The 23,484-nt window shown below is 43.9% G+C and overlaps 2 protein-coding genes across 11 annotated transcripts in view; one reads left to right on the forward strand and one right to left on the reverse strand.

Moving 5' to 3' along the window:
- Positions 1-876: 876 nt before the first annotated feature.
- On the reverse strand, positions 877-8,944 carry cobll1a (cordon-bleu WH2 repeat protein-like 1a). Of its 10 annotated transcripts, none has more exons than XM_034554522.1 (10): positions 7,797-7,968; positions 7,264-7,444; positions 6,577-6,778; positions 6,196-6,454; positions 5,501-5,539; positions 5,346-5,428; positions 5,095-5,256; positions 4,804-4,903; positions 1,674-2,846; positions 877-1,566 (listed from the first exon to the last, which is right to left on the reverse strand). In XM_034554522.1, the coding sequence occupies exons 2-10, from the start codon at positions 7,353-7,355 to the stop codon at positions 1,559-1,561; spliced, it is 2,118 nt and encodes a 705-aa protein (XP_034410413.1). In that variant the 5' UTR covers positions 7,356-7,444; positions 7,797-7,968; the 3' UTR covers positions 877-1,558. The 10 variants fall into 10 exon arrangements, with proteins under 10 accessions (XP_034410413.1, XP_034410390.1, XP_034410406.1 ...); XM_034554499.1 differs by having other exon boundaries at positions 5,346-5,432; positions 5,502-5,545; XM_034554515.1 differs by having other exon boundaries at positions 5,501-5,545.
- Positions 8,945-11,503: 2,559 nt separating this feature from the next.
- scn1lab (sodium channel, voltage-gated, type I like, alpha b) overlaps positions 11,504-23,484 on the forward strand; it is a 44,573-nt gene continuing 32,592 nt past the window's right edge. The window contains exons 1-6 of the mRNA XM_034547650.1: positions 11,504-12,051; positions 16,720-17,039; positions 19,104-19,222; positions 19,464-19,553; positions 20,521-20,649; positions 22,038-22,129. Coding sequence (XP_034403541.1) covers positions 16,773-17,039; positions 19,104-19,222; positions 19,464-19,553; positions 20,521-20,649; positions 22,038-22,129 — 697 coding nt within the window. The 5' untranslated portion in view covers positions 11,504-12,051; positions 16,720-16,772. The remainder of the gene's footprint in view (positions 12,052-16,719; positions 17,040-19,103; positions 19,223-19,463; positions 19,554-20,520; positions 20,650-22,037; positions 22,130-23,484) is intronic.

A 23,484-nucleotide genomic window follows, 5' to 3' on the forward strand; every position in this document is an offset into this window, starting at 1 on the left:
ACAAAAAAAAAAAAAAAAAGCAGCGCTGATAGCATCTTCCCCGTAAATGCACATGACAACAGTAGCATTTCACGTTGCGCCGCATTAAGAGATCCGGCTTTCTTTTGTCTGCAACATCGCTGTTCGGGGTTGAAATTCAACCTTTCACTGCTAAAACAGGAGAATGCCAGAGTTGTCACTTACAGTGGATATCATTGCTTTGGGCAGAAAAAGAGCTCCTCTCCGACATGTGCTTCTTTTTCCACAGACGTTAAAAAAAGAAAAGAAAAAAGAAACCGTCAGACATGGCTCCCTCTCCCTTTGGGGCGGTAATGGCATTCTCCATGACAACGGCGGTGTGACACGGCTGTGCCCTTGAGGGCCGGGCGCCCCCTCTGGGGGGTGGGTGGGGGGGGCGTGGAAACACGACAGGGTCAACGGTCACCTCCCATCATCCACCAGCAACGCGTCCTCTTCATCCTCTCCCTCTCCTCAGGTGGAGCGAGGAATGTTAGAGAGAGAGAGAAATAAAGTCTTGAAGCGAGCCCACTCAGTCCAGGCCTGGCAAACGTGGAGCTTTAGCCACGGGCGGTTCTGGCTAGGTCTCTACCTCGCACAGCTCCTTGCCGCTCCTCCAAGGCCGGATCGATGCGGAGAGCAGTGCGGATTCTTTTTGGCACCCGAGTATAGCTGTGCAATGTTGCCCCGAGGTGCGGGTCCATTAAAGACACAGCAGAGAGAGTGTGTGTGTGTGTCTGTGTGTGTGTGAGCAAAGTGGACTGAGTTTATTCAGGAAGGTGTTGAGATGCCCGGCGCTAAACTGATGTTTCCAACAAGTTTTTTGTTGTTGTTGTTGTTGTTGTTAAATACGCAGGAAATTCTCATGGCCCCGTTAAATATGTTTTTGATTTTTTTATTCTGGGAAAATTTTAATGGACTTAAATATTGTCATAATGTTTCATTTCAGCTCATTCATCATCTGCAGTTATTAGAAAAAACTATATTTACTGAGGTTTATCTTTAAATTATACATAATGTGCTGCATCCACCAGAACTCATATCTATATATTGTTTCAGAAACAATGCACTTCTGCCATCTGGTGGCCAAAAAGAAAAGGAGTTTTAATGCAGCCTGCGTGTCTTAAAGCATAAAAGTAACTAACTAACAAACATAGTGAAGCTTTTTAGAATGAGAGGTCATCATTCCTTTTGTTTCACACCAACAAAAACCTTTTAAAAAGCTCTCCCTTCGGCGCCGCGACCGCCCTTGGCACATCTTCAGTGAAAAGGAAGTAGAAAGAAGAAAACAGGACGTTGTCCCTTTAACAACTCGGGTCCTGTGCTTTTGGCCGACTTGACAATGGAAAATGTTCAACCTGTGAAGTCCGGACATGAAACTCGACGACAAAAGGCGTCTTTCACAAAAACTGATAAATAAATTTAAAAAAGGGTTAGAGACCAAGTCAAGGTGCTCATCACCGTAGGAACCGATGCCGTCCGTCATCCGAGGTCATTTGGAGGTCATTTGGAGGTCACATGGTGTCCTTGCTCCTGTTCATGAACCTAAACAAGGAGGACTTCAGGCACCTGCAGCAGACAGAGACAGACAGACATCACACATCACGTCTTTCCTCTGGAGACAAACAGTCATCAAATGTCCAGAAATAAAACAATGCATTCACTGTGGAACTCACCGTACTGGTATGTGGACCTGGGTGGTGAGGGAAGTGGACGACTGGGGGCCTGGGGGCCTAAACCTTTCCCACCGCTCTGGAGACGGGTCCTCTGCACGGCCAACGCCACAGCCTGCGCAAATCTGGAAGGGGCCGAGCTCATCTTGTCCGGTGCCGCCGCAGGGTGAGTTTGCCCGTTGGAGGTTGGACTTGGTAGCTGAGAAGACGGCGGAGAAAAAGCTGTCGTATCTTCTTCCTCCTTCTCCTCCATGTGTTCATCAAAGAAGATAGGAGGAGGGGGGGAAGGAAAGCAATCCTGTTCTTTCTTTTCTTGTCCCACTTCTTCAGTATATGGACCACAGCGGTCCATGTCTGTACTTGCAGACAGTCCACCGGGGCTTTGGCACTCAGTCCGGTCCTCCTGACCCTCACCGGTAGGTTCCCCATCTCTGCAGTCTGCTGGCGTCACCTCGGATGGGACTTCAGGTTCATCTTCTTCCGTCTGCTTTTCAACGGTGACCCTGACCTCAGACATGGGTGAGCCAAGACTCCCACAGCGGTCTACATCATGTGGTGGTGCAGGAGAAGATGGAGTATCCTGAGAAGAAGGTTCTGGACTCTGCAAAGGTGTTTGAGCCTCTGATCCGTCAGGTGAACGTGGATCCTCCTCAGCCTCTAGAGGAGCTTCCCTCCCAGAGTCCTCTTCTCTCGTCATCTGGTCCGGGGTGAGTTCTGCATCCACGGACTTCAGCGTCTTCGAGGGAACCACCTTGAACGTGGTCATTCCTTTCCTCTGCGCGGGATCCTCGTGCTCCGTGGGGAGGTTGGACGTGGGCTCAAGCTGTGCACAGAAGGGAGGTGCTCCGACATTATCGGAGCCCCTCTGGGGCGTAAAGGAGGAGCCGCTGTAGAACTCTGGGAAGGTGGCAGAGTTCCTCAAACGCTGGACCAGGGTTCCTTTGGAAACGGAGGACGTCAGGACCTTGGCGAGAGCACAGCGGGCGTCGGACAGGTCCTTCCCTCGGAACGAAGGCATGGTCACTTCATGGAGACGAGAGAATGACGGACGCGAGGAGGATGAGGAGGACCGCGGAGGTGGCGATGATGAAGATGAGGGCAATGATAGGTGTACAGAGTTGGACTCGTCGCTTTCTTTCAGCTCCTCCTCCGCAGCGTTCAGGGAGTCTAGAGTCCCTGGGGAAAGTTAAGGGAAAGTCAACTTACGAAATTACTCTTTCCAATATTTCCAATGGAAGGTCTGTAGAGTAATCACCAATATGTATCATTTAAATATCACAAACGCATGAGAAAGACACTTTTTTCTCTTAAATGTTCAGAGACCGAAACACGTTGTTAAGTTAAATTAGTTTTTTTTATTGTAATAATAGAATTAATAATTAATAAAACAGAAATTGAAAAAAATGTCCCCAAAAATTTCTAAATGGGTCATCAGAAGAATATAGATAAAATCATAATGAAACAAATATCTGTAAAAACATAAAAGGTACAAATGATTAAGCAGAGAAAGAAATTAACATGCAACATACAAACATGATTTGGGGAAATGTTTATAATAACAATAATATAAAATTAATTCATAATCTAGTTAAAATATAATAATAAAAGCTTATAGATTTCACACGAAAATATGAATATTGTTCTGGCCTTTGTTTTGAAGTAAAAGGCACTGAGCAATTAGTTTATAGAAAGGAAATCCCCCAAAAAAGAACAAAAACTTTAGACAAAAGAAGAAAATTACAGAATTTCCACACAAAAATAACCGACAAATTAGAAAGACAGGATGAAATAAAAAATAAATTAAAAAAACAGGAGAAATAAACAGCATTGAAGTGCAGCAGGCCACAGTGACAGACATCCGTTAAAGCCACTAGGACAGGAAGGAGGAAGAAGAGGCCAACGCAGCAGCAGGAGGAGGGAGAGGAGGAAGAGGGAGGAGGGAAAGGAGACAGCAGCCCTCAATCAGCACCTCCAGGTAACAGAGTCTGGAAGCAGGGAGGAGAGAAAGAACAACACAAAAACGTTCATGAAACTCCCGATGATGCAAACGGGAACAGGAAGCTTCCTGCTGAACCCCCGAACATGTTTATGCAAGTGTAGGAGGACAGGATCAAGAATGTGATCATCAACTCTTAGCTGGGAGTTGTTTCTCCACGCCACGAATTCAAACCAACTCAGCAGCTCCATCACGACTAAAAATAATAATAATAAAAACACGGGAGCGAACCGAGACACCGCCGAGGGCGATCGAGTCCGATAATTACAAGTTCTCTCCAAGTTTAGAGCGAACTTTTCCTTTTCTTTCACTTCTTTTTTCCTTCACATCTCAGGGCACAATGAAGTGTTCCTAACATGATTTACAGCTCGTCTGACAACAGCGCGCCGGTTGTCCGTTGAAAGCTCGTCTGTAGCCAGGTGAAAAGAAAAAAGACGAGAGAGAAAGCATACCAGACGGACTACAGGGGAATGAGAGCTCGGACAATAGAGGCTTCTTCCTGGACCAGACTGAGCCGTGCTCTATGAACAAGGCTCTCCGGGTCACATTAATTGCCTTGAATGGGGTTAAACCGCTCCGACGGAGAAAAGCCGGTATTTTCGTGCTGGATTTCACTGCTAAATCATCCCGTTTGATGGTATCCGCTTTGACATTTTGATCTTGATTTAACGTGACCCCGCCAGGCGGCGGCTGGAGCCGTGCGGATTTGGCAGACACAAGAATCCACCCCACTCTGGAACCATTTCATTTCCACTGGAACGCTGTAAAAAAGGTCAATTGGGATTATGCCACCCGCATGTTTATTCTGTAATGGTACTGACCCTATTTTATATTAATGGGAGTGAGAAATAAAATCAGGGGATCCGTGAGAATCAAGTGTTAGTAGTTGTAATACTCATGTCTGCCACTAGAGGCTGAGGTGCACCACTAAAATCCTTCATGTCTTCCTCACTTATCTGTTGGGGCTTCTGTATTTATACCATTAAATAGCCACATCACCTATTTTATTGAGCTGGCAGGCTCAAGAACTAAATCTCTATGATAAAATGAGTCCGGCACAGGATCCAGTAGCTCCTCTTTTAAATATCAGTCACTAAAGCTCAAAAGTCACCCATCGGTCATCAATGGCGGTTTTACCTTCAACCTCTGGGTCTGCCTCTGGCTCCTGGTGGGTGTTTGCACAGGGTGGGGGTGGGGCCCTCCTCTTGGTCCTCCTTAAGGTGGATTCTGCAGACCTCTACGGAGAGACATCGACATTAAATTACATCCGATGCATTTCATTGGTTGGGAGGCTGTGAAGGCGACCCATGCTCTAACTTTCAAACCAGGTTTGATTGTAAAAACAAAAGGAAGAATAAAAACAAAGGACACAAACAGGAGAAAGCCCAAGAAGAAGCAGAAGAAGACTTTCTCCCCTAACGAACCCACCTGTGATCCGTGACAGGTCCCGAGGTCGTCGGGGACGCTCAGGGACACGCTCATGGGCGGCTGAGGGGCTGGTCTCTTCTTGGGCACGTCGGCTGGCAGGGTGTTAGAAGAGGAAACGGCGACTCCCACATGTGCATCGCGGCCAGGAGAAGCCGGGACGCTCTACGGAGAGGGAAATGTAAAAGTTTGGGTCACAAACACCGACCGGTACAGGCTCACTCCGTCTCCCACAGGCCGTCGCCACACCGTACCGTTTTGCCTTTTTTCTTCCGTCTTCTAAAGAGGCTGAGGAACCCCGTGTTGTCCTTCTGCTTCTTCTCCTTCTGTGGCAGCACTGGAGAACAAGAAGAAGATGAGTCAGCAGAGAGCGTGGCTCGCACGGAGACCGAGCTCGAGGACGCGTTACCTGGCGGAGGTGGTGAGACGGCCTCTGGTGGCGGGGCAGCTGTTTAAGACAGAGAACAATGCATCAGCAGGTGAGAGGTAGGCTTTAAATATCATGAGCCAACCTTTTGCCCACTAGAGGGCTCCGAGTGGTTGAGGCGTTCTAAACATTCTTCGAGATGAGGCGTTAGTGACCTCAGGGTCCTCTCAGAGCACCAAAACTACACAATGAAGCTCACCAAACGAAACTATCCGATTTTGGGCTCACAAAGTGTTTTAAATCAACAATGGAAATGAGTCTAATTAAAGTACTAACTATGAAGACTGGAATATTCAGAGGCATATTCATGTATTTTGTGTGTGTGTGTACAGAAGCTTTCATATCAATAAAGTCTTCTCGTCATCCTCAACTAGACACTCCAAACTTCGACAGCGGTATATTGTATTGTTCGTTGTAGTTTTACAAACTACTATTTACTTATTTTTAATCTAGTAGATACAAAAAATGTAGATCCCTATTGATGCTATTGTGACAATTCTCTCCGACCAATCAGTTGTCTGCTGTGTTTTAAACTCCACCTTCTAGTATCAGCTCAGCTCATTTGAAACCACGACTGAGGTTCTACCAAAAACAGCACCAGGTTCCTGATTCCATCCACAATTTTTACTGACGTAGAACCAAAAAGGCCAAGTGGAGCAGAGCCGTCCCACGCGTACCTGCTTCAGGGGTCCTGTGTTGGTCTTGGTGGTCCGCCGTGTCTTTGGCGAACACCTCCCGCAGCCCGAGGCCGTTCAGGGTGTCCGTCAGGGCCAGTGGCTCTCCGGACTCGGAGTCTCTCATTAAGACGGTGGTTTCTACTTGAAACTCACACTTGTCACACACCACCGGCAGCAGCATCTCCAGGGGCACTCTGGGATTCACTCGCACCACGGCCTTATGGGACTTGTTGTAGTTGATCAACAGACGTACAGACGGCTGCAAAGAAAGGTTCGATTGTCAACGGTGGAATGAGAGTCCACTTAAAACACGGCAAGATAAATATTGATTTCGCAATTATTTATGGCTCAGAACGGCTTTCCGCCTTTGTGCCTTTTTACCTCGGGCATGTACGGCCTCCGGATCTTTTCATCCGTGCTTTTGGGCTTCAGCACAATCGTGTCCGCTTCCAGCGAGCCGATGGGAGAGTTGGGTTTGAAGCTGATGTTGTTCTTGTTTGGCGAGAGCACCTCGACGGTGTAGTCGGACGGGTTCAGGTGGTGGCTTGCACAGAGGGTCACTAGCAGGTCCATCACTGGTTTGCTGTTGAGGAGAAGGAAAAAGAAAACAAGCGGCCATAGAGAACATTTAACAAATATTATGGAATTCACTATTTTCCCATTTAGAGCAGGTGCAGGTTTATCATAATTATAACTTTCCAAAGGGGGAATAAACCAAAACACTGAACATAAAATAATCTCTCTCGCTATATATATATATATATATATATATATATATATATATATATATATATATATATATATATATATATATATATATATATAAGTATATATATATATATATATATATATATATATTCCAAGAAAGTTCCAAGAAACACTGGATCCTACATTTCCCATGATGCACTCTAAACTATAGCACAGGACCAAGTCGGGTTCAGGGCATTAAAGAAAAGCCTCCAAGAAACCATACTGCCTACAGTCATGTACATTTACGTGTATACACAACAACACAATAATCTAAATTGCCCCATAGAAGACCATATAACAAAGAAAAAAGCATCCCACCTTCCATGCACTGTGGCGTTCTTCTCCAGCCCCCCTGGCAGAACCACAGACAGGAAGTGGTCTCTCTCCAATGGATTCTCCTGCTCATCCATCTCAACCCACCCCCACCCACTCTCTCCTCCAGATCTGATACTCCTCACAATGTCAGGTAAAGCTCCTGCAAGGTGAGAAAGATCAGCAGCTGTGGGGAAACATACACATCACATGACCTCTGGAGAGCTGCAGGAACAGCAGTGCAGTTGGCACCGGGTGGCCAGTGTGAAATGTCCTACAGGGACTCGAAGAGAAGGCCTGACCCTCACACCCATGACTAAACCCAACATAGAGATGCTACTAGTAACTCTTACTCTCATTCACCTATAGTGTCTTGCATGTCAGGAAAACATCAGAAAATAGTGCAAAGCATTTTTCTTTCTTTTAGTTAAAAAAAATATTAAGTTTACTTTTATAAAAAGAAGAACATCTCCACACATTTCTGGGGGATTTGCTAAACCTTGTAAACTCTTAAAAAAAAGTAACACTTAATTACTCACTGAGACTATGAGCAGAGAAGCCTCCTCACGCGCGAGACGTCACGTCTAAATCCGCAACTGTTTACACCTGGAAGCGTTTCTCAGAATTACCACCCGAAAGCCAACGTGGTGGATAAAGAGAGCCCGCCCCTCTCTCTCTCTCTCTCTCTCTCTCTCTCTTTCTCTCTCTTTCTCTCCCTCTCTCTCTCTCTCTCTCTCTCTCTCTCCCCCTCCCTCTCTCTCCCTCCCTCTCTCTCTCTCTCTCTCTCTCCCCCTCTCTCTCCCTCCCTCTCTCTCTCTCTCTCTCCGGCTTCACCTTTGACCTCTGTGTGCTCCTCTATCAACAGCTTGATCAAAGCCACGCCCCCCGGTGTATTTTTAAGCTCGCGAGTTCACCGCAGCGTGCCGATGTAAAACAGCTGTGCGTATGAGTTCATCAACACGCGCGTGCCACCGGTTCCTCTCACGCCCGCGCGCGATCGGTGGCTCAGGACGAATTGCTCACAACGGAACGGGGACGGAGCTGTATTTACAATTTAAATATGAGTACATTTCTCAGGATTAATTAAGATATTTTGTTTTTGTTTAGTTGTTTATGTATTTCTACTCTATTTCTTCTATTTAAATGTATGCTTTCCCCTCCCTATTATATTCCGACTTAGTTCTGGTAAATACAAGTATTAAAAGTAAGCTAAATATATAGATAATTTCATCCAAAAGTACACGACTCAAATACTTGGGTCCTAGGTTCAGTTGTAGAAAGAGACTAATAATCACAGTTTGTGTTAATGATAAAAAAGAGCCTCCTCCATAGTTCTATAATAACATTACAATAAATCCACGACAAATTCCTCTTCATACAAACAATGCACCTTAACTCACACAGGACCCACGCTGTCTGTCCTCAGCCATGTTGTTCAAGCAGTATGGTGAGTTCTAAATGAGCTTACAGCGTCCCTCCAGTAAGAGGGATTAGTGCTTTTTAAAAGGCCTCCGCGCTCACCCTCAGAAACACTTCGCTGATTGCGTGTGCCCCACACCCCCCACGGCCTTTTGCACTCACCTGTGTCCACCGAGTCTTCCCATTCTCTATTAGCTATCTCTTCTGTGTTATTAAGTGCTAAGAGGAGGGACAGAGATGTCTCTCTCCCCCCCCCCACCACATGTAATCCCTGAGCTACCACACCTACAGGCCCTGCCCATGTCATGTGACATCACTTTGCATGTCTGTGTTTTTTGTACTGTGTGAATGCTGTGCTGGGAGGGGGGGTCATCTGCACGGTGAACATGGTGAACCAGTCTACAATGTGGAGGCTGTTCCCCCGACGGCACCTCTGTTAAAAGGGTACAGCAGTGGATTGTGGTTAAAAAAAGGCCCCTAATCCTCATCAGGTGCTGATCCTCTACAGGATCGGGCCTGATCCATCACCCTGCACCGGAGTGCTGCGCCGCTGGAAAGTCACACGTCTCCTTCCTCCGCCTCCTCGGAGAGATGGTGCTCCTGTCAGTCCTCTCGGGGCCCTTAAGGTCTTCTGGGAAACGTAGTAAATCACTTATTGAGTGGGAGTAGTTGAGGGAGTGGGGTGCATTAATCCAGTGGGTTCGGGACTCCCACACGTGGTCACGGTATATGAAGCTAATGGGGAGATATAATTAATTACTTTTTTTTGTTAGTGAACCACTGGCTTTGATTTAGGTCACAACCGTAAAACATTTTTGATGAACCATTGTATTAAATATCTCAGATTGGAAAGATATAACAATGCACAAATGATCTAGGGAGGAGCTTTTCATTTTTGTGATATTCTTGAATAAATCTACAAAATACTTCAGTAGTGTACTTTAAAAAAAATCTCAAATACACTTAATTATTTTATTGATTTAATAACATAAAATAATAGGCGCATGGTTGAACGTATTAAACTGGAGAAAGTTGGGGAAAGAAAACAAAGGGAAAAAAACAAAAAACCCACTTCTAATTATCGAGATATAATCTCATATTCCTCCCATCAAATCTCATGCAGAGTATATGGTTTTCTTTACTTGCACTGAAGGAATAATTATAGTACGCTTATTCACGTGCGGCTTTGATTCAGAGACTCCTGGATGTTGTGCATCTAATAATATGTGATCCTTTCTGACAGAAAACATTGGTAACACACAGCCGTGGGGGGCCGAGGGTCAGCCCAAGCAAACAGTGACACATCTGCATACAGACGCGTGAGTCTTCATGAACAGGAGCACGGGGAACCGTGATGCCGTCATCTCATTGTGAGGTCTTATCAGTGGAGATTCTGCAGTGAACAGACCACCGTGTGATTGAGTCCGGGGTGGATGACCGTCTCTTGATGACTAACAGATATCACTCTATTAAACTCTTTTTCCAGCTTCACCGTGACGACGCACAGCCAGAAACGGAGAGGGCCAAAATGAGGGTGTCAAATACCAAATGGAAGCGTCCTACTGTTTAAAGGAGCCCTCCACATTCAGCGCTTTGCCTCTAATGAAAGCAGAGTCACACAGAGCTGCCAAGAATGTCTGAACTTTGGAAATATTATTCACAATGATGGACTATATATATATATATATATATATATATATATATATACATATATATATATTTACATGCTTTCCATGTGTTTCTTTGCCGTTTTTCATTCATAGAACCATCAAACTCGTGGTGAAAAGCCCCGAGGCCACTCACAAAGACGAGACCGACGGCTGTTTCCAGAGTTTTGAAGGGGGAAACCCGAAACTGTAAGAATCGGGGCGAGTAAAATCCAATTCCCTCCTATTCCCTGTGGAAATTACACCATTGGCTCTTAGACAGAGATAGAAAAATAAATACAATAAATCAACAATAAATTCACTCTGCATGGGCAAGACAGGAAATGTAATGTGTGTTTACAGTGCTATATATATATATCCCCATGGTAAAGTGAAACTGTGGGTGTCACGCTACGCTAATCTTACGGGTGGGTCCACCTCTGCTGACTGTGGCTCTGTGACGAATGGAGTTTATACCCTCTTTTTAAATCCCCCTAATTTGAATCATATGCAATACATTCTAATAAATTATCTGTAGTTGTTTATATTGCTGGCTGTGTTCCCCATCATAGAGGTCACACTCTGTCTATAAACGGAAGAGAACACAACTTTATCCCCTATAGGGGTCACACAACCTTTCATATCCAAAGAGACATTTTACCCTATTTTCCACCAAATTAAATATGTCTGGAGCCGCAAAAGCTATTTGATATCACAGCTTATAAAGTTCTATATGTTGTCATATTATATACTGTATAGTTTGTTGTATTTATGAAATTATAGAACAAGAATAAAGACAATTATTGACATGGTATTGCTATTTTCCTTGTTAAGTGTTTGTTATAAATGTCCAACCCCTTGTGTGTCTATTGAGGTAAATTAAAGACACAACTATGCAGGTCTTGACCTCTCCCTATATTTGTGTCTCATGAGGTATAGTGGCCGTCCTGTATGTATATGTATATATATATATATATAATTGTTTATGTCAAAGCCTCAGGGAGCGCGGGTTGCCATGTTTGGTGTAGTTTTGCCGACCGACCAGCGGGTGGCACGAGTTCACAATAGAAATGCAGAGGGAGTAACCGTCCACTGATGTCTGAACCCTCCAATGTGATCTCCACGTGAGACGCACATGCCTCATGTGAGACCAATCAGTTTAATCGATAACGTTCCCTTTTTGTTTTGCTGTGGCCAACACAAGGCCTGATGGAAAGTAAATAACCATACCTTTTAGGCTACCGTAGGTTTCGTTTTCACGTAGGCAAACAAAAAGTAGTGTATTCACTGAAACAAAAAAACCTGTAGCTATTAAACATAAAGCAACTTTTTGAATTAAACTGAATATAGAAATATTTTTTTAGGGAATAAGTAGGATAATAATTTTAAAGAAGTGACGATTATATGACGAGCAGCTTTCCAGACGTACATTCTGGACCATCTTGCGACAGCCATCGCTTTAAGGATATTCATTCCCAGCCTGCGACGCCCAACCAACCGGAAGCGCGGATTGATTTCTCCATGGCAAGCAAGGGCGGCTAAAAAAAAAGAAGAAAAAAAAAAATCAAAGGAGCGCTTATTAAATGATAGTCCATCAAGCCTCGGACCGGATTTCACAAAAAGGGGAAGAACACCTGAAACGGACAGGCCATCCGCTGAAGTAAAGAAGTATTCTTTCGGATATGGGCTCTATCTTCAGGGTCCCCACCTGCTGGGCACCGTGATGGTGGTGAGTATATCCGCATCTTTGGAGAACGGGTCTGTCAGACGCGATGATGTAATAATTCGGGATTCATTGACACAGACCAAGGTTGACAGTTCAAACGTTATTGGGATTTTAATGCAAATGTAATGCAATACGAACGACGTTTAACGGGGGATTACATCTTGACAACGTCGTCAAGGGGATCTTTGATGTTTTTCCTCCTAATTGCGCTCGTGACACACAGCCATAGTGTACCAGGTGCATTTGACAGGTTTGTGCTCCATTAAATATACAAATTATTGACTCTACATTACAAAGCATGTCGCTGGTAATGTTTTTAATTGGTTTATTATAGCCAAGTTATATGGCAAATGTCCCTTCATTTACAAACGACAATGGGGGGAAAAAAATAACCTCCATGACGTGACACACAAAATGACGTGCCACAGACGTGCTGGATGGAGGGAAGAGCCCTCATAGCTCGCTGTGAACGACGCAAGAAGGGACACCATTCACAAAGGTTTCACATCTTAAAACACCGAGCTACAGGTGATGGGAGTGTGAGTGCACATTCAAATTAAGACTTTTTATATTTGTATTAAACCAGTTGCTTTCTCTCTGTATAAAGAAGACACACGCGCGGACTCATTCAGACATATTCAGAGGTTCATGGTGGTATGTGACCCAATGCATTTATAATATTGACCTATTTAACATTTGATAATATTTTGACACCTTTAATTCCGTTAAAGTATGGGGGGGGGGGGGAAAGAAGTAGAACACATAGGAAAGTAGTTAATTCAAAGCGCTCTTGGTTTTGCTTTGGTGCCATTTCAACCACAGTCCAGGGCCCAACATGTGGCCCCCGGACCTCAGTTTGGGCACCGCTGGTTTCCAGATGGGTGGCATCGACAGCTTCCAACCGTCGGTTGCTCGCGCTCACCGGTGTCTGTGTACGTGTGAGGGTTTGTTGTTGTTTCTTCTCACCGTGCCTGTGTGTCGTCATATTGCCGGTGGGGTATCTGGAGGAGAAAGTGTGTGTGTGTGTGTGTGGGGGGGAAAAGGAGGCTGTGGAGTAGATGACGGCCGCTTCTTAACTAAATATAAAAGTGTCGTTTTTCGGAGATAACGCGGAGCAACCAGCAACATGTCGACAGCCGCCGCGGCCCCCCGGCTCCTCCTGAAACCGAGATAATTGAGGTAATGTCCGACACCCGTCCTGGTTCTAATATTATTATTATTATTATTATTAATATTTATTTGTAATAAGTATTATAAGCTACTGAACTAACGTCAGCTACACGCCGTCACGCGGGCTTCTTCGCGTCGCCGTTAATTGAGTTATCTAACTTAGCTAGCTACCTTACAGAGGTAGCTAACGTTAGCTTTGGTCGGCTAGCACGGGAGATGAAAGAAAGTGCTTCAAACAGATGTAAGCTACGTGGTGGTGAAACGCACTGCGCGTGTCTCATGGGATCAACTGGTAGGTTTCCATTCGTCTGGAAACCTACCCCCCCCCCCCCCCATCATCTTCTTCTAAGCACCATGGACAGCAAAGCGCCCCTTTGACACCGTGTCAGCTGCATTTTGTAGCCATTCGGATGAAATGTGGGGAGACCGTGCGTCTGGAGAGCCCGTTGTTGTTGTTGTTGTTGTTGTTGTTGTTGTTGTTGTCCTGCTATGCCGAGGAAGGTTTTCACTTGTCGTTTTTGTTCTCTGAGGAGCAGCTGCTTCACGTCTTTAGCGCCCACTGTCCGTGGGAAAACCAGAGAGAAAGAAGAAGAGAGAGCTTGTGAGTTGGCTTAAAGATGGGTCACTGTTGGATATGTGGACATGTTGTGATGGGGATCTTAAAGGACAGGTTTGTCATTTTAAAAACAATACTCACATGCCCATATAGTCCATTCAGCTGAAGCTGATCAAGAGGGTGTCATCTTGTGTTTGGTACAGATTGCAGTCAAGTGGAGGTTCGGTTGAGGGATATAGTGAGGAAACACCCAGTTCCATTATGCAGTCATCTGTTGATTATTTTTCTCCATTCATCGATTAGTTATTCGGTCTATAAAGAGAACCAGGGGAGAACCTGTCCTTTAGCCACCATACTGAAAGAGGCACCACGCAGAAGAAGCTTGTGAATGTTAGAAATCAAGACTGCGGTAAATTATTCAAAACTTTTGCCAAAAGGTTGTATACGATCTGTCAGCAACAATGTCAGTGTGCAAAAAGCCATGGACTCTTTTGACCGCGCTCAAAAGCCGAGGTCAGAGACACGGGTGTGGATGCTCAGAGACACGGGTGTGGATCCTATGGACTCCATCAGGACTCCCCCCCCCCACCCCCACCCTCGCCTACCACCACCCAGCAGCAGACAAGCTGTCAGGCCACACATCATAGCCCTGGGTCCCAGGGGCAGTCGTTGAGACACAAGCAGATGTGTTTCATGAGCTGCCCCAATGGGAGACGCTACAACGAATCCACAGTTTATGCCTGAGGAATTCTTAGAAACACAACATGCTACGGTGGCTTTCTAATGAATTTCCACTCCGGTTTTGACGGCTGACTGGAGTTTATGAGCCATGTCCCAAATCTATAGTGTTTTCTCACCAAGAAATTTGTCCAAATTCAATGTTTTATTTTCAAAATGGGTGTTTTTAGGACAACAAGGCTTGTGTGTGTGCCCGATAGTGTTTCCATTTTCTAATGATTACAGGTTACATCTGTCCATTTATTAGCCAGGAGATGGTTAGCTCAGATTAGCATAAAGACTGGTAAGAGGGGTAAAAGGCTATCTCGGCTGGATAAGGGTAATAAACAAGATGTGACATGTTGGTTAGTGAGCTGCAGCGGTGCTAGTAGTAGGAGTAGTATTTTTCTCTCCACCATCAATGGTGAGGCCACACTGGTTTCATCTAGTGAAATGAACCTTCTCCCACTGGACTAAAAGCCCACAACATCTGGCCTTTGTCTTTAGCGGGAAAGGTTACAATCACCAACCATTTCAGATGCTATGTGACGCTGTTGGAAGTAAATATAAAATACATAAACAGAGATTTGGGTTAGTCTTTCCACTGTTCCAACAATCATCAACTCTGAGGCAAATTTGTGATATTGGGCTATACAAAATAAACTGAATTGAATTGGTTTGGTTAAAAATAAACACTTGATTTACCCAGTTGAATGTGAAAAGAAGCAGTTATATGCTCTCAAAGCTACACAGTAGGTCATTTTACCAGAAACAGAAACAAAATGTAAACTACCCCGTCGCGAGCTGAATGTCAACATAGCTCAAAACTGTCTCTTGTGCTACCCCTGCTTTTTACTAAATGGAATAAAAACAGGTTGTAGGGCGGTAACTGTTCCCCCATTTCCCTTTGGTGAAGGGAAGACTCAGGGAGACATCCCTTTAGAGACTGCTAGAGGGCCAGGCTTCAGTTTTCTGGTCCAGCACAGCGTCCCCGCGAGGAACCAGACCCACCTTGGAGGCTGATAATGGCTCACGTCTGCAGGGCTTTTGGGAAGATCTTGTGTGTGTGCCTTCCCACTATGAGCCTCTGGGCGTGAAAGGTGATTTACAGGGGGGCCATGAAGTGAAATGCAGTAATATGTCAATATAGATACATAATTGGGCAGAAAAGTGGCAAAATGGACATTCCCTTGAGAGTCTTTTGCTCGGCTTTTTCTCCTGCTGTATATTTCTTTGTCTCCTTTGTTTACTGGCTCTCTAAAGCTTCCCCCCAACCTGTGGACCTCTCACCAATCTGACGCATTCTACCCAGAGGTCAACAGAACTGCTTTTTTGGGATTTTTTGAATATAAAACATTAGTGTGCCTCTTTGCGGATTAGCCCACATGATGATTCTGATGTACATTCTTTTGTCAGCGGTTATAAAACAGCTTTGTGTTATGCAGTAAGGCACTCAAATCGTTAGTCGTCACCATTTGCATGTGAAATGTGCCCTCTTTTATTTATTTATTTAACTCCTGCGGCCTCTCTAATGCATGTATCTGTGTGTTAGCTCCTTAATGTCCATATGCTTGTGTCATAAGTCAGCTGGTTCCGTTCATACCCCGGTTTAGCGGTCATGGTTCGGTACAGCGGAGAAGAACAAATGTCTTTTCTTTATTTGGAGCATGCAAGTGTCAAAGACATCTTCCTAAAGACTGAGACATTGACTGAGACTGAGCCTGCTGGCAATTTTGGTAAACTATTTTGTATAAAAAGATAACATTTCATTGAAATATGGAAAGCCCAGTGACTAAGCCCTCTTTAAGTAAATGTGAGGGCAATTAAAAATGTTGGTCTCACGCGTGACTGAGAGCCTGAGTCTCATTTATGGAGAAGTCACACACAGCAATCTCACCAGGTCGCACCTAACTATTGCGTAACAATATCAAGTGTCAACATAGCACCGGTCCACCACTGACGCATCCTGTGAGACAACAGGAAACACTCGCACCACTTCCTCTCACCCAATATCGAACAAGCATTGGGGCTCTTTCCATAAATAATGTTCCATCACATGAAGTTAGAGTCTCACCACTCTGAAGCCCCTTTTCAGGCAGAGAATATGTTGCATTACTGGCTACATCCAGTATCTAATTTTATTAAAAATAAAAATCCCAGTGATTGTTCAACGGAAGCCTTTTGACTGCTGATCCATCCCCTCCTCCCTCATTCCTCTCTCGCCACAGCCCCCTGTCCCAGCTGAGCCCCTCGCTGCCCTCTGAAGGAGCAGGATGACAAGATGGCCCAGCTGCTTGTACCGCCCGGACCTGACAGCTTCTGCCCCTTCGGCCCCGAGTCGCTGGCCGCCATCGAGAGGCGCATCGCCGAGGAGGAGGCCCGGAGACCGCGGGCGGAGCGCCGCATCGACATCGACGACGAGAATGGGCCCAGGCCCAACAGCGACCTGGAGGCGGGGAAATCCCTCCCCTTTATCTACGGGGACATCCCTCCCCGCCTGGTGTCCACTCCTCTGGAGGACTTGGACACCTTCTACAGCAATCAGAAGGTCTGTTTCTGAAATAATCATTTCAAGTCCGTCTCGCGAATGTAAAACTCATGTGAATGGATGATTTTAAGGCATAGTTTTTGACTGAAGCATCATCATTATGTCTACTGATTTAGCTTTCAATAATGGCGCGACTCAAGCAGTGAACGTGGAACATTACAGGTCTGTTTTCTTTCAAAATGAATCGCCCGACCCCCTCAACAAACTATTTTAACTAAACTCATGGGCAAGTAGCAATTTCCTCCGCTGAGGAAAGGTAACTCACAAACTTCAGAATGTTCTCATAGTCACTGGCATTCATACGTTTCAGAGACTTTATTTGCCTTCTGTACTTAACCTTTTAAAAAACCAACCTATTTTCTAGGTTTCTGCTCGAAATAACATACCCAAACTAAAAAAGGGTGTATTTCCGCAACCACATAGACTATTTGAATAAGGTTGGTGTTATAATAAAGGCAACTCATGTGAGCTTTTGTTCAGATGTGTAAATATAAGTATATATTTTACTGGTTAAGAGTAAATAAACATGAAACACAGCAAAAATTGAATTTTCAGGTTCGCCGAGGAAATAAAAGGACTTTCAATATGATTATCTCTTGGAAGGATGCAGAGCAAAGGTCAAAAACTACCCAGATCATCGCAACATAAAGCTTGACTTTGAAAAAGTGAAACAGAACAAAGTTAGAGAGGTTTTAGTACAGATTAATTATGCAAAATGGACATTTGGGCAATTTGAATTTTCTCATGTACCAAACCATATATTTCACTTTTATATTACTTATGGTGTTCAATACATCCAAATACAGCAGTCTTTGTTGATTTAGAAGAAGAAAAACGATTTTCCCCCCAAAAAAAGCCAACAATAAGGAACATTTGCTGACTGTAAAGCGCTAAAGCGATTCATGTTGCTGTGTTCTTTGGCTCATATTTCGGTGATGCTTTGGTGCAGAATGATTTTGTAAAGATGTTTAGAATCTGTGTTAAGTCGGCTTGCTCTTTGCTATCTGGCTTATTCTGATAGCACCGAGCTACGGGTTGCTAGTTCCGAAAACGTGCTGAGTGGGCTGACTCCTGGCAAAATTATGATTATGATATTTTAATAATTCTTTTAGTTGGTGTTTAAGTTGTGTTGAAATGGCTTACTAATTCTTGTAGCTTTAATTAGATGTACAACATCAATATATTTTGCTCATATTTATTGTAATGTTTTACACAATTTAACCACAATGTGTACATTTCACCCCAAATGGGGGGCACGGGTATTTCTGTTTTATGCATCTTCCTACAATTCAGTGGCAAATATTCACCAAATAAAGTTATTTAATTACACTCTTAAATATCTTCATAACATTGTGGGTTCTTTATTATGAGTACTTTTACTTTGGATATTTTACTGATAACATGTCTGCAGTTTTATTTGAGGAATACTTCAACAGCTGATGTGGCTCTTTCCAAAGGTTAAAAAAAAAGCTCTAAGGCTCATCAGGTTTGAGTTGTTCTATCTTTTTTGTTTAATCTGTACTAAAATAATTAAATAATTAAATTATAAAAGTTATGGAGGTTACATGTGTGTCAAGATATATACTGTGTTTATTAGTGAGCTTTTGTTTCCCAAAATTGAGCACAAACGTCCACTCGCGCTCAAGATTTGAACTGACTAGAATTCAGTGGTCAAAGGTCACAGTGACCTCACTAAACATATTTTTTAGCAAGAATTCATACGCTAATCATTTTTAAATTTCACACAAATGTGTCATAAAATGAACAAAGCGGGAATTCTATTTCTTTTCTTTCTTTTTACCGAGCCTAGCTTTAAGAACTTGAAGTGTTACACTGTATTTTTTACATTGTTACTTTTACTTTACTAAATTACGTAAACACGTATGTCTGTCAACATCTGTATTGTGAGGCGGCTAATTCTTTCACACACACACACACACACACACACACACATTCTGTCACATTATATGTGAGCTGCATAGCTCGCATATAATCCAGAATGTGTAATAAGGTGGGCACTGTCTGATTTGTACTTGTTATTTTTTTGTTTTTCCTCTGTTTCAGACCTTCATAGTATTGAATCGCGGGAAGGCAATCTTCCGTTTCAACGCCACTCCTGCCTTGTACATCTTAAGCCCCTTCAACCCTCTGAGGAGGGTAGCTATTAGAGTTTTAGTCCACTCATATCCTTTTCAGAGTTTGCTACAGACACAGCTTGATTTGGATTAAAGGGTTTACCAGACAAAGGAGGGATTTAAGTGATGGAGAACATTACGTGTCATGATTGGTTTAGATTTTCTATGCAGACGTACATCAGACATGTTTTATTCTTACTGTACAGCAGTGATGGATGGGGAAGTGTTAGTTCTGACTTTCATTTGTAGCATGCAGACGATTAATGCTGTGCTCCTTGACTTTGTCCACGATGTTCAGCATGTTGATCATGTTCACCATCCTGACCAACTGTGCTTTCATGACCCTCAGTAACCCCCCGGAATGGGCCAAGAATGTAGAGTAAGTCCGCATTTTCTCTTATTTCACTCTTTTTTAAAGGTATGTTGTGATTTTACAATGAAATATGCATTAATTAACCCTTTGAGTATGATCCTTAATATATCCTTGATATAATATTCATGTATGAATGTAATTCATATATGATATAATATTTGTATGACAAACCATTTAGTATGTAGAGTGTTCAAGCTGCATGGTGTGTGGATTTTGTGCACATGAGAAATGTATACTAAATGAGCGAGAATTTCTAAATACGAAACATTTGCTTACTGGTCATACTCAACGGACCCAGAATGCATTGCGTCTCTTCAGACTATCTAGGGCGGACTGCTCAACAAGGCCGACTGTTTAAACCATTGTATAAAAAAATGTATAATCCCAAATTAACAAGAAAAATGCTTCACGTGCTTCTGTGATAAAGTTCTGATCATATGAGAGCATAAGTGTGAACATGAACAGGTATCTTTGAGGACCTTCACTTCCCGAAAATGTCTTTCTTACCATAGTATATACTTTAGGCACAACGTAATTCAGACAGCGGCTACATGTATGACTTTATAATTTAGGAGAATATCAGAGTTTCTTTCTCCAAAATGTATAACTTTGGAATATTCTATAATTATTTTATTATATGTAAATGTCCCTGCTGCGGGACAAATAAAGAATTATCTTATCTTACATTGCCCCCTTGCCCCAGCTCCATGATGTATTTACTTGTGACCTTCAGTGGCCCTAATACATGTTGTAAAGCAGCAACAGCAAACAACTCCATGGCAGTGTAATAATTACTGCCTGAATCTCCAAAAGCACGATGATCTCTTTTAGATTCCTAAACGGACCTTGTGATGAAAAAATGACGTCATGGCAAACACAATTTCTTTAGGTCGCAGTAATCCATGTACTGAAAACATCCAGTACACAGAGATGTTAACCAGCGTGGTCATTCCTCCCTACACTTGTTTACCAGGTACACATTCACAGGGATTTACACCTTCGAGTCCCTCATAAAGATCTTGGCCAGGGGCTTCTGCGTGGGGAAGTTCACTTTCCTGCGGGACCCGTGGAATTGGCTGGATTTCAGTGTTATCCTCATGGCGTAAGTATTCTGACAAGCCTCAGTTTAACACGATCCGGCGTAGATTAGGAAGCCAGATGCCTTTTAATGCTAATTCGGCGCAGCAGCCTTTTAAGGGAGAGAGAGAGAATGAAGAGGGGCCGGGTAATCTGCGGCTTAGTTTTTAAACCATGGCCAGAAATCTCAACTGTACTCTGTCATAATGGACGTGAGCCCCTGAAGCATGGAGCGTCTTGGTCCATATTTATCCCACGCCTCAATGACTACAGCTGCTTGTCTTGAGACTAAAGCCTTCAGCATTAGGTTACACTGGCAATGTATTGGAGTACAGTATTTACACTTGTCGCATGATGTAATAAGACTGAACAGGTAAAAAACTGATTTGGGGGTTTCTTTCAGACTAGTGGAAAGAAAACACAAGTAAACATTGAGGTGTTTATTTCACTACTTTGTCCATTTGCTTGTTGAGATTTCTTCTCAAATCACCAAAAGTTACTATTAGATAATGCCTCATTGTCATATTTAAGAAACAGAAACTTTCAGATAACTTGTAATGCAAAACAATATTTTCTCATTCGAAGTAATCAACTTTCATTGTGTTTCATTGTGATATCTATTAGTGTTTTTTTTTGTTGCCCTTTTCACCTGTAGTATCTGTACGATCCATATCTTTAAAGGCCTTCTGAGTCTGAGCCAGAAGCCAAAGGTTTTCATTCCTCTCTATATTCTGAAGGTTATGACATCATTCATAGCCTGATGTATACAACATTTTATTCTTAAAAACATGTCGAAGAAATCGTCTCTTTATGGCACCTGGCAGTATTTTCTGCGTGTAATAAAAATTAGCACATAATTACTAAGATAATCCATCCTTTTGCATACTTAAACATAACATTTCAGAAAACTTGTATTAATGTAAGTAGTCCACCTGGGGGCACTTTCTCTGAGCTAAAAGGGTTTTCCCCCCTGGAGAGAGTCGTGAACTTGATTATGCTGTTGTGAGAGCTGGATGTGTTGCTGTGTAGTAACTGTGCATTTGATCCTGCAGGTATGTAACAGAGTTTGTACACCTAGGCAATGTTTCAGCTCTGCGCACGTTCAGAGTATTGCGAGCTTTGAAAACTATCTCAGTGATACCAGGTAAGGCTGCTCCGCGCCTGCCTCCAGCACTCCTGCCCTTGTCTTCTGTGCGTGACCGTTTGCCGTTCCCTCCTCCCCTCCCCACCCCCCCTTACCCTCTTCCTACCCCTCCCTCCCCACGACCCACCTTTTGTCTTGTCACGCCATGTGTGTGGGTGCCTGGTTTGTGTGCGCGTGGGCATATGTGCGTGCGTGTCCCATACCTTTTCCGCAACTGCCCCCCTTGCCTCTCCCCGACTCCCCCCCCCCGACTCCCCCTTCCCTTACAGATATGTCACAGAGTTTGTGGACCTGGGCAATGTCTCAGCGCTGCGAACCTTCAGGGTTCTGCGAGCCTTGAAAACAATATCAGTCATCCCAGGTGAGAGAGCCCACACGGCCCCGTAGAGTTAATGAAATGCTAACGGCTAACTGGCGTTTCGCTAACATCCAAGCACCCCGCCCCCCCCCCCCCCAGCTCATTTCACTGTAGCTAAGCCTGACGACGCCCATCGCCGTCCCTCATGCTGCCTTCGTCCCAAGGCCAGTAAAAGCTGGAATCTGGATCCAATCTGCAAAGATTGACAGGATTCTGAGCTTTTAGATACATCCTTTAAGGCAGAATTCCTTTAGGTTGAAATCTATTCTTGCCTTGGGAGACTTACAAGTAGATTTTGTGCACTTTGTTTTTGTTTTTTTTCTCCTATTTTTGCATGAGACATTGCAAAAGCCGATCTTCTGGTGGCAAGCACCTCCTGTGTGCACAGGGTTCCTCCTTACCTTGTTTTTTCCTCCTGCATGTCCTGTTCCATGTTGTCCGTTCTTGGCGAAATTGTTTCATGGTGAATGGTGGTTTGGGTATTCCAAACACTATTCACATCACAAACTAACAAAAGGTCATACGTAAAACCATCCAGGAGAACTTGTGATTGGCTCTCAGTATAAAGTAGAACTCCTCAACAAACACCTTCAAACCTTTCTGGGCTCTGTTTACGTGGCAGTGCAAAGTGGTGCCAGCACATTTGCTATTTTCCTGACCTTGAAACACATTTTGCTTTGTCACTTTGAGATTTACGCGAGCACAGTGCACAAAGCGCCAAGAGGAGAAGAGGCGCAGCTACAGAGGAGGAGTTTGGTGAATGGCGGCTCTTTAATGTCCAGAATAGACGTTCACAGAGTGGCTTTATTGTTGAGGGTCAGATGAGGAAATTAATCCCACTCAGGCATCTGCACGCTGAATATAAAGCTCGGGCCAGCAGCTTAGGTTAGCATAGAGAGCGGAAAGAGATGAAAGCAGCTAGCCTGGCCCTGTCCAAAATTGTCAAAATATATCTTCCAGCACCTCAAAAGCTGAATTATTATCACACTGTATCTCATTGGATTAATCTGTAGATGGTCTGTATGTTTAATGAGGAGCTTTTGAGGGTACCAAAGCAGCAAAGTGACTAGTTGAGAGGATACCGATTCTTCACCACAATCACCTTCTGGCATATTAACCCCTTCACTAACCCTCTTGTGCACAGCGTGATCTCAATCTGGATAAAAACAACATGTGCACTTGGACACGTCCTCGTCGACGACGTAATCCCATGCACCTCAACGTAACAGTCTCGGTGGCATTTTAACCAGATACAACCGCACAAATGTATAGAAATTGTTTATTAAGGATCACTCTCCCATAGAACCATAATGGTTTATCCACGATTAGCAGTGATCCGTGTCAGCCTGGTTCCTGTA

Source organism: Cyclopterus lumpus, chromosome 2, assembly GCF_009769545.1.
Source record: "Cyclopterus lumpus isolate fCycLum1 chromosome 2, fCycLum1.pri, whole genome shotgun sequence".
In the NCBI taxonomy this organism is placed as follows: Eukaryota; Metazoa; Chordata; class Actinopteri; order Perciformes; family Cyclopteridae; genus Cyclopterus; species Cyclopterus lumpus.